Here is a 15,535-nt window from a genome sequence, read left to right as displayed (position 1 = left end):
TTTGAGGCTGTTCTTAGGACCCTAGAAAAGATGTGCCCCGTATATTTCTTATAGCCTATACACATATTTTTATGTACACCCGGTGCAGCGTGGTCTGTCATTGGTTTAACGGTATTTTGTTTTTTTCAATCTCACAACAAATATAATCTTCAATATATTTTAATTGCATTATATAATGTATGAATTTGCCAATTACAGATGGTCGAGGAAGCTGATTTTCTTGAGTTGCGTAGTCACCTCGCGGTTACTTATTTGTTTGAAGATTAATGGCGAGACGCGTTTTAATCCCATCAGTCGGAGGGGCGGGTTGTAGTTGCATTTCCTCTACAGCCTGCAGTGACCCACTCCTCCCGTGGACAGGACGGACGTTGGCAAAGCAACAAGCTTCACACAGTGAGAAAAGGACTCGCTGTATTTTGGTGAGTTTTTCAAAAAAGCTCCCTGTTCATGGTTTCCTGGCCTACACCGCAAAAGTAGCGTTTGGCGAATGTTAGTTTGTACTTTCCTCACATTGTGGATAAGCTAAATGCAGTTGTTTTGAGAGAAGCAAATGCCTTTCACTGTCGCTGTTTTCATTTTGTTAATTGTGTCGATTTAACAAAAGTGATAGTACTGAAAGGCAATCTAACTAATTGCAATAAGCGCCTAATAACAAATGTTTTTGATAATCACTAGAGCCAGCGTTCGGGGAAGATGCAACCAAATGATTTAAATTTCCGCTCTTTTTCATCAACCCTTCAATCCATGTATAAAACAACAGATCTTTTAGCGGTTTAGATGTGCAAACACGCTAGTGGCTTAGGTTATTTTATATCGCCATGAAAAGCCGACCTGTGTTTGATCTGAAATCGATCGGACGCGGACATTTAAAATAACAACAAAAGCCCTGTTTTCCACTGTAAACAAACCGCAGTAGCTCGTATAGGCTACCAATCAGTCTGGTTGTGTGCTGAGCGAGGCCCGTCTTATTCAACGAAACTTAACCTCTCAGCTACGCCTCCGCCATCGGGAAGCATCTGAAGTTGCCCCCATGCCAGAAAACAGTAGCGCCAAGGTTCAGATATTTCCTCTCTGAATGTGGCAACCCTTGACAACTTGGGGTCTGTGTAAACATATCGGGCAGCTTCACTGTGTCCTTTCACATTCAATAATATATGGGTGAAGAAAATTATGTATTTTGATTTATGAATTAAGGCACAGTTATGATGCAGACACCCGACAAATGTAGTTATTTACATAATTTAACCATTTACATTCATTGTTCAGAAAAGGAAATCTTTTGTAGCTTTTGTTCTATTTTGTTTACTCCAAAGACTTGAGAATGGCTTGCTTTACCATTCTGTAATAACTTGGAAAATCAGTTCATCAGCTTATTCTAAACATATCCTGTGTGCATGCTGTACCATGCAAAAAATCTTATGCCATCCAGAAAATTATAAACTCTGTAATGTGTGTTTATTTGCATGGAAAACATTAAATAATATACCAACACTAGTACAGAAACATTCATGGATTACATTAATACATAAATACATTCAACATTAATACTATAAAAATGAACTTTTTAATGTTTTTTTCAACAAGTTATTGATATCTAATTAATAACATAGGTTTGAGAAGGTGACATATTTCAGCATAAGTGTTTCAAACACACAGAAACACAATTAAGACATACTGATGGGCAGAACAGAACCCTATACAAAACAGATCTAGACCCCTATCTAGAAACTTATCTAGAACCCTATTCATAACAGAACTGGAACAGTGGGGGATGACTTGGACAGGGAACAGAGCACAAAAACTGCTTAAGTCAAAAAGAAGAAATTCTTTCCCACCAATCATGTGACCACTTTTCCTTCAGAGCAAATAAACACTTTCTGCTATGATAATTTTAAGCTTCTTTTTGTTTATGTGCTAAAGACTTTTGTATGGTACATTAGGTTATATCTACAACAGATTAAAATGTCATCCACAATAAGAAAACTCAGGTCCAGGGTGGTACTCCATGGGTTATATGTCATTATAAAGAAACTCAGGGCCAGTGTGGTACTGCATGGTTTATGTCATTAGGGACAGTAATGCTTTATTTAAAGCTCCTAAAAGTGTAAGTCAGCGTCATAATGAGCTGCAGCCATCTGTCTGTTCTGGAGTTTGTGAATTTTCTTTGTGTGTGTGGGTGTGCGTTTGTGTGCGTGTCTGTGTGTGTTTTGGTATATATATTTTTTGACTGCTTCTCTCCAAAAGTGGGCCATTATTCAGCTGCTGTTTTGACATGCATTGCTTCTACACTGAGCTCTCAAATAGTCCATGTCACTCTCATGCAGTAGCAATGCACAGCCACATCTGGTAATTAACGTGTCACCCAAAAGAACAGCATCTGACTGCTGTCTCTCTGATCAAAACCTTTCAGCAGCCTCTTGTTGCTACCATCTTTGTCCTTTTCCTCCCTGATCATATTCCTCTTGCTTTCTGAAAACTGTAAGGCAAAAGCTTTATTCATCTTAACCCCCACTTTAAATGAACATGTTCTCCTCTCCTCTCCCAGATTTTACAGGAAAGATGGGGAGCATGTATAAGGATGAGCAGGATGACTGGATGACTGTCTGTCTCAAGTACCTCCTCTTTGTCTTTAACTTTCTATTTTGGGTGAGTCTAGATTGTAGACTGCAGCCTTTATTCCTTCAGCACACTGGGACGTTTATGGAGTTCCTATTGTCTTTTTATGCATTACAGATAGTGTAAGGGGAATAGTCTAATGTTCATTCTTTCAGTTTGTGCAATGAGGTTTTGATCTGTGAGACATGAAGAGAGCTGGAGAGAGAAAGCAAAGGATGACTGATACAGGTACATCAGTGTTTTGTTGATGGATATCTCAACAGATGGACTTAATGGTGTGTGTGTGTGTGTGTGTGTGTTCGCGTGAGTGTGTGTACACACTCTCTGGTATGGTATTCTTAAGCAGTATGTGTTCAGTAATAGAGCTGAGTGAAGTCCTATACCTTTTCAGAGCTTGGGGCTAGAAGAGGAATCACTTTTAAACTGTCTCAGAGCACTGCAAAGGTGCTGTGAAGCAACGCATGCACGACTGTGTGCATGAGCACCTGTACTTATGTATGCATATGAGCTACTGTCACGTAGTGCACTTGGGAACCAGACCCGTAACTCTGAATTTCCTTTCCACCACAACTTGCTATCTTCTCAATGCTTTTCTCCTCCCATCCATTACCACAGCAGATACTGAACTTGGACAGCACCCTCTAGAGTTCAAGTCATTTGCTGAGTGCTGTTAAGATTCCTTTTGAAAAAGAATGCGATAAGCGTTTTCTGTTCCATCCACAACATGATGATTTGGTTTGGAAATGCCCTTGCCTGTACGTTGGCTACAGACTTGGCCCCATTGCTGTACAAATATGCACAGGCTGAGATCACTGTAACACTGTTGCCTGTGAAATTTGACATTGTAATAGAAGTGTGTGAATCCAGGAGCCAAGTGTGTGAGCAACACTCAAGAAATGAGTACAGGCACTCCTTAGAACAGAATTCACATGATCTCACTCAGCTGCGCATGAGACCACACCTCTCAGAGCAAAACAAGCTGTTGAAAACAATCTTCAGTAAAATAAAAAGTATATTTAAAATGATATGTATGGGTGGTATTTGTTTCTGATTTTTTTGGTTTTGGTTTATTATGCAGCATTATCTTTTGTATGCAGAAACATTAAATATAAGATTTGTCTTTCATCCTGTACTACATATGGTGAAATCCTTTCAATATAAAATCCTTTCTGTGAGCTAGGAAACTACAGCCCACTTTTTTTGTGGGGGGGGGTCATGATCTTTCTCATGGAATAGTAGACAGGAGCCCTGTCTTATGTGGTGTGGAGGTGTAGATGGGAGCCCTGTTGTGTGTGTGTGTGTGTGTGTGTGTGTGTGTGTGTGGTATGCAGAAGGGGTGTCTGATGCCTGCTTGCCTTTTGTTTGGGCCCAGAGGAAAGGGATGGGAGGGAAGTATCGGGGGAGAATTTCCTTACTGGAACTTGCAATAATTTCCTTAACTTACTGGAATTTCCTTAACTTCCATGTGACTAAAGGGTCATGATGGGTCATAAAAGGGAACAAAACTGAAATGTGTATCCACATCACCTTAGTGAGTAATGTACTTAAAGTTAGACTGTATTTTCACAATTTATTTGATCTATTGATTATATTTTTATTTGCATATTTAAGTTGCCTTACAAATTATTGGAAAAATGTTTGCTGAAAAACAAAATATATGTGCTGAAGGACTGGTTTTTGGTCTTTTCTCTCTCTCTCTCTCTCTCTCTCTCTCTCTCAGATGGGTGGAGGTGTGGTGATGGGGGTGGGGATCTGGACTCTGATCGATAAGGGCGAGTACCTAAGCCTGTTGGCCTCCAGCACATTTGCCGTGTCTGCCTACATCCTCATCCTGGCTGGAGCCCTGGTCATGGTCACTGGCTTCCTGGGCTGCTGCGCTGTCATCCGTGAGCAGAGGAGCCTCCTCTCAATGGTATGGGGCAGGCTGCCTGTGCTTCACTGGTGGCTCTGGGCAGCCCTTATACGGGATATTCCCCCAGTTCCCTGAAGCCCAAAACCCCAGCTATAGTTCTTCACACTGTAACTAGCCCCATCATTTGTAATGAAGCTGTTAATAGGTATAATTACATTTAGGCCTCTTGGTATAGTCATTGGCTTTCAATCCCTTCGCTGATGGCCTGACTCCACATCAGCCCTGACAAAGGAACAGACACACATCCTCCTCTCCTTCATTATTAAAGTAGAGAGAGAGCGAGAGAGAACCAAGGTTGCACCTGCCACTGCAGCAGTGCTATTTATAGCTAGCCCTCGGTCTCATGCGTGATACTCAGGAAGGTAGGGTGCCACCTCTGGGTGTTTGTGGCCTTGTGGTTTTGTGTGTGGATTAAAATGAGTTATGAAAGCAGTTCTGTTTACCTATGAAAGAGGTGATGTGAAAGTCATCTACTGAGAGAGTGTCACCTTCCATATTCTTCTCTTGTAAAAGGGCTATTGTCCTTCTGTGTCATCTGAATAAAGCCCCGTCCCCCCCAGCTCCACTCAAACGCACACAAAAACCCCACGCCCCATCAAGAAAGATTAATCTGTTGTACTGCATTGTTTGACTTTAAATTTGTCATTGTCTTTGTAAAGGATTTGTCTCCTACCTTGCTGACGCGCTTAATCAGATGAATTCCTTATCTGGCAGCAGGAGAGTGTGTGTGTGATGACTGCTGCCTTTTCCATTCTTTCTTTCTGTTTTTCTTTCTTTTGATCTTTCCCTCTTTATTATTGAGATCTGATTATTTCAGATGTGAGATCTTTCACATCTGAAATATTTTTCTTCAGAGAAACGAAGAATGTAAACACGTTGGGGTTACGTTCGCATTTTTTTTTTTTGATTCCATCCACCCCCCACTACCATAATAAGCGCAAGTACAGTAGTGTAGTGATTAAATCTGCCTTTTTCTAATCAGAGTCTTACATGTCAAGGGAACATAATGGCCTATGTATTTATTTCTAATACACCCACCTGAGTCTAAGCAGTCTGAGCAGGTAGCTAGTGGGTTGTGCTGTAGTAGTCTTTTGAGTGTGTGTGTGTGTGTGTGTGTGTGTGTGTGTGTGTGTGTGTGTGTGTGTTTGTATGGGGACTGGTAGGCCTCGAACTACTCTAACAGGTAGAAGCACCGAACAGGCAGGTGGTTATGCACTGTGTTTGTGTGTTTGTCTGAGGGTGTACTCTGTACCTATTGTATATTTTTGAAAGAAGCTTGTTCTAATGATAGACAACAGGCAGAGGTGAAATAATTTACACATATCTGTTTGTCATGCATCTTTGTTATCTATCAAAATTCTTAATCTTGTTTCACTCCTGGTTCAGGTTGTAACAACCTCATTTTAACATGATAGCTATTCAAACCTAGTTTTTCCTCACTGCTGTTGACTGAACAGCAACTTTCATGTGTCAACAGCACAGCAACTGATATGCTTGGAAATCTCAGAAGGAAACAGAATTTGACTGGATTTCTTCGAGAAAAATACCTTTGCTTCCAAAGCACTGCTGTCTTGATAGCTAATCTAGATAGTGTGCCAAAATATTAGTCCACTTTGCAATTTTCAAACTTAGTTATAGCCATAGCTAACAATACATTTTAAACATGAAGTGACTTGCATCTCTTGTAATGCATATTTCAGCAATGGAGAAGTATACACTCATAAAAAGGATCCTACGAATGCCCTTGAGAAAATAAGAGAGCTAGCTAATTATGCCATAGTTTTGTTTTTTTTTTCCTTTTACCATGAATGAGACATTAAGAGGGGCATAAATTGAGGTTGTGTAAACACTGACTGAAAAGGCCCAATTGGAATTGTAGATGCCCAGTTGCAGCAGGCTTCCCGGCACCATAGGCCCCAGTGTGTTGGCCCCCATCCCTGTCCCCGCCCCTTGTCACACTGGGTTGTTATGGTTCTTCTGTCCCACTTTGTGCATGGGCATAATCATTGCTTTGTTTGCTGTTGTCATTCTGCAGTACTTCTCCTGTCTGCTGGTGATATTCCTGATTGAGCTTGTTGCTGGAGTTCTAGCATATGTGTATTATCAAAAGGTGAGGAGTCCTTGACCACACACACAAACGTATGTTACTGTCACTATAACTTTGTATGCAGTAATATATCTGAGATGATCTTACCCTATTTAAACTAGTACACAAGAAACGTCAGAAATAAAGTAAGCTATGATAAGTTATCAGAATGTAAGAATACACACATTTTCAGGATGTTATTGGTTATATAATGTTGAGATTTGATTTTGTGTGCAACGGAGAGCGGTAAGCAGGTGGACGCGTGTGTGGAAAAGAGCGAGATTTATTATTGGCAAATCCAAAATCAGAGTCATTATAGCAGTCCAGGACCATAGAACCAACACAGAGATTACGGGGATACATTACAAACAAACAAAAACGTACGGGAAGGGAAGCAAGGGAAGCAGGCTATAACATAGGCTAGGGAACACAAAGGCTAGGATAACAAAACAGGCTTTGATACAGCCAAACATTAAACCAAACACAATCGCAACCATCAAATAAACATAGACGCACTGATTCAAAGGAACACAACCATTCAAATAAACATTGAACAGGGAACGCGACAGGGTTTAAATACATTAACTTAACAAGGTAGAAATGAGGGAAAGGTGTAAGCAATCAAACGAGGGCCGGATAAAACCAAACTATGGCATGGACCTAAAGTACACAAGACAGGGAAAACATGGAACACGGAATATCAATAGTGACATTGTGTTGAAAAAATAACTCTAATTATATACACTCACAGTTTGGTTTGACTCAGAAGCCAAAATTTATTTGAAAGCATGATTGAAAAGTAACCCATTCTTGTTAAAAAAATCTTATTGTTTGGTCAGTGACCCTTTATTGATCAAGAGTTGGAGAATGAATAATCCAGATTCTAAATATAATGATATAAGGTTAGCAAGGAAAGGTTTTAACTGTCAACATGTAAGTAATTATATACTATTAAATTTAATGGTAAATCTCCAATATGGTTCTTGTTGATTTCACTGATGTATCCAAAACATTGCATCCAACCTATACAAAGCATTGCATTGGCACATCCATTCTCCAGCTTCGCACTTCTGAAGCCATGCAGTCCCATACTCATGTCAGGGGTCACTGGGGCTGAAGAAAGCTTTGAGTGAGCAGGGTGCTGTTCACCCCCACACCTGATTTTTCTGCCAACAGCTGCTCCCACTGCTGCGATAAGATCTATTTAAGACACACAATGTTTTTTTTTTTTTTCCTGCTCTCCCACTCATAAGCCTCTTGATACTTCTGTGTTTTCCTTTTGCTGCCTCTTTGATGTCTTTTTGTGTCTTATCTTGCTGTTTCTGACTTCTTCCTTTAAGGTCATTGATTGATTTTTTTGTCATTTTCAATGGCTTAGTATCTCTCTCTATTTCTCTCTCTCTCTCTCTCTCTCTCTCTCTCTCTCTCTCTCTCTCTCTCTCTCTCTCTCTCAGTTGAGTGAGGAGCTGAAGCAGCACCTGAGGAAGACCATGACAGAGAACTATGCTCAACCAGGGAAGGAGGGCATCACTCGGGCTGTGGACCGACTTCAGCAGGATGTAGGAGTCTCCCAGTTCCCATGGCCCTCTGGGCCTCATGGATCAAAACCAGCCATAGCTCTGTCTGAATTATAGTGGGTGGGCCTATAAATATACACATTTAGAAGAGCCTCCCTCTATATTCCACTGTTTTTTAAATCACTGTATTTATGAGGCACAAAACGCTTTCCATCGTGCTGCTGTTTCGTACTGCAGTTCAAGTGTTGTGGGAGCAACAACTCCTTCGATTGGCAGCACAGCGTGTACATCATGTCACCGGAAGCAGAGAAGAGGGTTGTTCCTGATAGCTGCTGCAAATCTATGACCCTTCAGTGTGGCTGGAGAGACCACCCCTCCAACATCTACAAAGTGGAAGTAAGGCTTTGAATTCGATCATTATTCGAATTTAGATTAAATCTCAGAAAATGTGATGTTTAAATGTTTTGAAGCTATAGCCATCTAAACTGCGCCTATATTAGCTGTGGAACTTTGACATTGCTGAGCATTCAAAATCCATAAAGCACTTAATATATCACAAGGGAGTGCTTTAAATTAGGAAACTATAGCTGTAAGCAAGCTGATGCACTTATTACCATTACAGAAAGTCCCAGTGGTCTGAGAGGTAGGTGATAATGCCAGAACTAACTTCAAGTGAACCGTATTTAGTGAATTGCACATACACAACTCCAATAGTCCTATAAGGGCATAGTGATTATATAATTTTTTGTCCTGCAGTTAGCAAATTTCCCTCTGAAATAAAACATAATAACCAACATAACCACATAACCAACATATTTGTGAAGACATGCAATAGAGATAGCTTGCTATTGTTACTTCATGCACATATCCTTTCTCCATATCTTCCACGATAGGATGATATTAAATGTCCAGTCCAATTTACACACGCACACGTGTGCACACACACACACACACACACACACACACAGTGTGGATGTGTATTATGGATGCATCTCTCTGTCTGCAATGGTGAATGCCATCTAGAATTCAGTCAATGCAGCTCAAAAGTACAAAGTTGCTGTTGTGTACTGAAGCTGTGCTCTGCGGCAGTTTAAAAGGGATTAGCTCCTGAGAATGAATGAGAGATGGCAGGTTCTCACAGCCTTTATCTGGTAAATGCAGGCGGGAGCGTCTTAGCTGTTTACAGCACCTGGTCCTGCTCCATGCTGACTTTGAAGTGAATATCCTGCCAAGCTGCCAGAAAACAGTGAAGCAGAACCAGAGTTAGTGAGTAAAGGATTCCTGCTACAGGAGGGCTTATGCCCTGTCTTCGCCCACAGGGTGGCTGTATCACTAAGCTGGAGCACTTCCTGGCTGAACACCTGCTCATCATCGGAGCTGTGGGGATAGGCGTGGCCTGTCTACAGGTAACGCCGCCCACATTTTCATCTGGTTAAGTTTAATGTTAGATTAAGCTGTTTAATGTTTAACCGACTGGTTTCTGTTTGCTGCCTAGATGCAAATAACAGTACTCACTCTCACTTTAGAAACACATTCTCATTATACAAGTGGATCCTATTTTAGGCCCAGTCTGGTGTTGTATGTGTGTATGTGTACTTGCTATTTATGATTGTTTATTATGAATCATAAACCTAAACAGAGCCATGTATTCAGTGCAGAAATTGACAGTGAGGTTTAGTGATTTGATTTGGTTTTTTAAGTCCTCCTAAAATAGGTTCTTTAGGTCTGTGGGGAGGTGCAAAATAGAAGACTATTTTAGCCTCAGCCTTCCAGTAGGCAATTGAGAGAGAGAGAGAGAGAGAGAGAGAGAGAGAGAGAGAGAGAGAGAGAGAGAGAGAGAGAAAGCTAACTTTAGTTCTGAATTCTGAATGAGTGCAAAATACTATTGATCTTTTCTCTGTGCATAAACTCTAGAAATAAACCACAAAGACATATGAAGCTGTTTCTTTATCAGTCTTCCTGTCTCTGGACTGGACTGTGTGAGTCATGCTTTATAACAAGACCTTTTTGGTTGTGGTTTAAAGATGAAAAGGTTAAAGATGAAAATTATTCCCTTTACTTCAAAATAGCAAGAAGCACAGAATTATGCTATTAAATATTAGTATTAAATATAATATTATTAAATATTGGTATTAAATATTAGCTGTCTTGGGTCGCTGACTGACTAATAGCTGTTTAAAATGTGATAGAAAATTAACTTGATTTTGAAAAATACAGTAATTTACTTAACTGTACTAAATACTTTAATTATTACTGTTTTGATCTGTTAGTTACTCTCCCTTTTTGTATTAATAAAGACAATAAATTAGTTCATAACAAATTGGGGTTGCTAGCACTCAGTCAGCTACAGTACCATTATCCAGGTCCTTGGGTCCACTGCACAGATAAGTCACATGATCAAGTCACCGTGGAAACGAAAGATTTGGCAATTAATAACTGGCTAAAAATAAAGCCTGCAATGAATTACTGAAATTATTTTATAGTAAAAAAAAAGCCTCAAACTGGGCAGAAGCACCTCCCGGGAGAGTGCACTAATTAAATTGATGCTCTTCAGCACCATATCATTATTATGCTAATACTTCACAAGTACTACTCCACAGGGTCAAAAGCATTGTGATTCATTTTGGAAAAAGCAGGGAAGTAGGCATGCACAATGTTTGCAAGTTGGTCTTTAATGTTCACTTTCATAGTTTATGGGTTTATAGTTATAGTTTTGGTAGAGATATCAATCTGTGAAATGTCTTTGTAGGCATGTATTTATTTGGCATGTGGGTCTGTCTGTGGGTGTGCATTTATTGTGTATTTTGTATGTGTTTAACTCCTCTCAGTGCTTTCTTCTAGGTTTCTGACTTAAGTCATGCTTTAATTCATATGTGTGTGTTAGAGTATGTAGGATATATGTGTTAGATAGTTGATTTTTGTCTTAAATCATGTCTCTGTTTCCCGTTTCTTGTTCTCTTTCTATCTATTTTTCTGTCTCTGTCTTTGTTTCTGTGTGTGTGTGTGTGTGTGTGTGTGTGTGTCCTGTATCTGTAGTTAGCAGGAGCAATGCTGACTGCCTGCTTTATTTATCTGCTTTATAAAGAAGAGGAAGAAGACTTCTCTGACGTTTGATTGCTTTTTGCCACTGTTTGGCTCCTGCTGAACAGCCAAGGTCTGCACGTGAACGCGTGTGCACGCGTGTCTTTGTGCATGTGTGTGTGTTTGTGCACTATGCATGGTATTGCAGCACGTTGTCATCACCTCATGGAGGCAGTGCTTTCAGAATGAAAATGCATCTGGGGACTTCTGCTGCGTATACATCGTGAGGCTCAGACATGGCATGTGACTATGCTAGCCAACTTCTGATGCTGTCATAACAAGAGAATGTCCCTTTCTGATTTTAAAATGGCGCATAGTTAAAGTTTTATGTCTGAAAGGTGTTTTCAAGTGCTTGCGATGTTTACCTGTCGCATTTTAGGTCAAGTAACAACACTTTTTGGGTATCTCACTCTTTTGTTGAACTGGAGGCCATTGTTCAAACTTTGGAAAACAGTGCAAATCTGATGGTTATGAGTTTAAGTTCCCTACATTTAGCATTACTGCCTCGTCATTGCGCTTTTCACCTCTGTCTACTTGGACAGCCTGATTGAGAGCACCCCCAGGAGAAAAGAAAATGAAACAGCTAACAGACTGTGACTTTCAGTCATCATGTAATTTGCCTAAAACCAATTGACCTTTGCTGTGTATTTATTGCTCCTTTGTGAGCATTTAGGAGTTAGGTAACGCCAGTAATGTGTCATCTGTAAAACAGACAAGAGACGAAGTCTGGGTCCGGTCACTCTACCTCCCAGAAGGAAGGGGCCTTTAGAAGTATTTCTCTTCTAGATTAGAGATGGATAGATCTGTTTCTATTCTGTTTCTATTTCTAACTTTCATACTGCATCCACATGCGTTTTGGCCTTCTGGCCATCAGATATTAGATGAGCACATGCATGTATATAATATATTTGCAGCCATCTTTAAAGTGTGCTACTTTGTGTTACCAAATAGTAGGACTGGAGCTATTTCAGGGTTTGAGAATTTTCTGGATTTTGCAGAGCCCACAGACAAAAGAAACAGTGGTGAATAAGCCCCCAGAAGCAAGTTGCACAAAAACGTGCACTGTGTGAATAAATTCAGCACTGACGGATAACACTGGAGTTTCTGCTATGCAATATTATCCAGAAGATGATATTGCACATATTGTGATCAAAAGCTGCAATATTTACTCTGGCTTCTTTAAAGCCCTATGTTAAATGTACACAGATGATCATTCTGACCATGAGTATCACTGTTCATCTGATGTTCCTCATGTGCTGAGCATATACTCGAGTGCAAGCGGATTCCTTTACACCACTGTCTGGGTTTCAGTGTTTCCCACATTTCTTCTCTTTCCGCCCTGTGTCTGTGTTTCACGGGTAGGAGGGTGCTCTATCTCTTTTATAGGACTGATCGCTCACTGCACACTCTCCCCGAACACAGTTCTAGCCTGCACAAACCTCATCGGCTGTTAAAAAAACACACGTTACTTTTTCATCCCTCTTAGGGATGTGGATTCCCACTTTTAGATCTTTTTAAAATGGTGAAGGTCTTGTTTCATACCATATTTTATTATCATTAGTATTATCCTCTCCTGATGTGTTCTGAAAATAGAGCCTATTAAAATGTTGTTATATTGTTGGTACATTATTAGATATATTGTTGACATATGTTAGATACAGTTTTGATCTCTGCTGTGGCTGGATCCTGTGTTGATCTGAATATTCGCTTGTGTTTTTTGTATTAGAAAAACTGCACAATGAGGCACTGTAGTACCTACAATTTTCTTAAGATTGCGTCTGTGGATGTTATTGAGTCTACAGGCACTCTGGCAACACTACAGATGTGAAAATGTGAAAACTAATGTCTGTGCTGTGATTATCTTTTGTTCCCACTGGAGTCTTGCCATTGTTCTAACTCTTCAAATGCATGTGCACGTCTACATACTCAGACAGACACACAAACATACAGACATACTTTCTCTTACATGCTAATCGATCCAATTACAACATTACTGCTATAATGGCTGCTTTATGCTTCAGTTCCCATAGTAATTGCATACTGCTGTCTTCAACAGAAGCTCCCATAAAGACTTCATGGAATATTCATGCAAAACTAAAATGTGGTTTCTTCTCCATTGTCTCCTGTTTTACCTGTGTCTACTCATCCTTACATCCTACATCTTTCATATAGTAAATGTTCCACAGAGCCATATATAATAGCTGGTATTCGTCAGAAGGAATGGCCACCTCACCAAGTCAATCATGAAAATAGTTCATTTGTAATGCAGTCACTGGAAGATTCGCCTGTGGGCCTTTAGAATTGTGCGTGTGTGTGTGTGTGTGTTTCAGATCTGTGGAATGGTGTTTACCTGTTGCTTGCACAGACGGGTAAAGCTGGACCCATACTGACTGTGGTTCGCCCCGACTGTCCCAGCCCCCAGCCTTCCTTTCTCCTCATCAGTCTCTCAACCGCATGGATGTGCTCCCCTCTCCAGGACAGACATGGAGAGGCCTTTTTCCTTCTTTTAATGCCTTCGCTCTCAATTTCAGCATGAAGCCGGGAACACGCATCATCAGCATAGACACTAGAGTTGATGGCCAAGAGTCTCTTGCCTTTAATGCGGGAGTCTCAGCATGTAAGATGATTATCCAGTTTACATGTGACAGGATTTTTCACCCAAACTAATTTTTAGAAAAAAAAGGAAATCTATTTTTATTTTGTTTCTCTTTAGCTGTTTTAAAACATTTCATCTTTATGATACTGGATGTCAGCTGTCAACTAGCAGGCACAAAAATAGAAGTATACTTATTAAATCTATGCAGTATACTTATTAAATCTATGTACCATGATTCTTTTAAAAAAATACACCTCTAAATAATGTACTTGTCACACTAGGTAGTAGAAATTACACACCTTTAAAATTGTAATCAAATGTATTTTTAGATTTCACGAGAATACTCGCATCTGTCTTTCCATTGTGTGTAACACGGCATGCTGAAGTTCAACACACATGAGACATTTTCCAAAATCACTACTGTGAACCTACAATGGACAGGGGTGGATCTTATACCATGACACATTTCAAAAAGTGTCCTGGGTCCCTGAGTACTTCAGTAACAAAGGTGTAACATTTTGCTCTTTTGGAAACCCAGAGCTCTTATTTTGATGGGGTGCTTTCTAAACAGCATAGGATATGATGAGCCTTTTGGAATTTGTTCCCTAGTATTGGTTATTACTGACTTTCTATTGTCATGTTTTCTTGTGGTTACTTCCCTGGAACTGTCTTTATTGCATTTTAAATGGAGCACTGGTATCATGCAAATATATTGACCAGCAGAGTGAACTTTTGGTACCTTTCCTTATCTTTCAGATAATAGAACAGTGCCTTCCATGCTAGAACTCTATGGAGGTGTTACATATGGAACACCTTTGTGATCCAGATGTTAGACTACACATATTGAGATCTATCTATCTATCTATCTATCTATCTATCTATCTATCTATCTATCTATCTATCTATCTATCTATCTATCTATCTATCTATCTATCTATCTATCTATCTATCTATCTCTCTCTCTCTCAGCTGATGTTTTGACATGATACTTTTCATTTGGCTTACGGCTTATGTGTACAAAAATTATGTATGCATTCCTTAAGCATGTGCAGATAATGCAGAATAATCATGTACTCTTAGCATTAGTAGATATAAATGGAACTCTTGATTACAATTTAACATGCAAGACTACATCATGCTATTCATTTATAGTAGAACATTACAGCCAGATACACAGTTCAATACTAATTTAAAGTAATTTATTTGTTGCCTAAATGTTTTTAAGACAAATGTGTGCTGCTTCTGAAGGAAATTATACTTTATCCAGAGATGGCAATGGCATGTATTATAAGAAAAATATTCGCAGACTGACTTTTGATACTAAAAAGTAAAATGTACATTTTGGAAAATATACTGAATGCCCAGAGCTGTGTATGTATGTGTGTGTCTGTTACTGTTGATCAATGTAATCTGTACTGAGGCACTTTGACCAGGAGGGGGAGACAAACACGATTTGATTAGCTATGTCCAGGACCATATGGCACTTGATGTATGTGCATTCATCTTTGTTTTTTGTGCATCTTTGTTTGATTCTGTGCTTTGGGTCACCATGTCCGGCCTTCTCAACAGAAATGCACACATTTAATGAGCAGCCTGGTTGAACATGAGAGGTTTTCCTGGTCCAGTGGGTGTTTTGAATTGGAGGGCTGTAAAGATCACTGGTGTGGCTTGGCAACACTCTAGTGTTGTTCATGCTAATGTGGAATGGATGTAGCAGTTATTTCTCA

The 15,535-nt window shown here is 39.8% G+C and overlaps 1 protein-coding gene across 3 annotated transcripts; it reads left to right on the top strand.

The window, feature by feature from the left end:
* Positions 1 to 260: 260 nt before the first annotated feature.
* On the top strand, positions 261 to 15,174 carry tspan11 (tetraspanin 11). 3 transcript variants are annotated; one of them, XM_027020263.3, is made up of 9 exons: positions 261 to 419; positions 2,546 to 2,646; positions 4,337 to 4,528; positions 6,564 to 6,638; positions 8,069 to 8,173; positions 8,369 to 8,527; positions 9,451 to 9,537; positions 11,168 to 11,285; positions 13,543 to 15,174. In XM_027020263.3, the coding sequence occupies exons 2-8, from the start codon at positions 2,560 to 2,562 to the stop codon at positions 11,243 to 11,245; spliced, it is 783 nt and encodes a 260-aa protein (XP_026876064.2). In that variant the 5' UTR covers positions 261 to 419; positions 2,546 to 2,559; the 3' UTR covers positions 11,246 to 11,285; positions 13,543 to 15,174. The 3 variants fall into 3 exon arrangements, with proteins under 3 accessions (XP_026876064.2, XP_026876065.2, XP_081579406.1); XM_027020264.3 differs by lacking the exon at positions 11,168 to 11,285; XM_081723280.1 differs by lacking the exons at positions 2,546 to 2,646; positions 11,168 to 11,285 and having other exon boundaries at positions 266 to 419.
* Positions 15,175 to 15,535: the final 361 nt, after the last annotated feature.

This window comes from Electrophorus electricus, chromosome 11 (assembly GCF_041902795.1).
Source record: "Electrophorus electricus isolate QZ-2024a chromosome 11, ASM4190279v1, whole genome shotgun sequence".
Classification (NCBI taxonomy): domain Eukaryota; kingdom Metazoa; phylum Chordata; class Actinopteri; order Gymnotiformes; family Gymnotidae; genus Electrophorus; species Electrophorus electricus.
The sequence above is the reverse complement of the archived record's forward strand: the minus strand, read 5'-3'. Positions and strand labels throughout refer to the sequence as shown.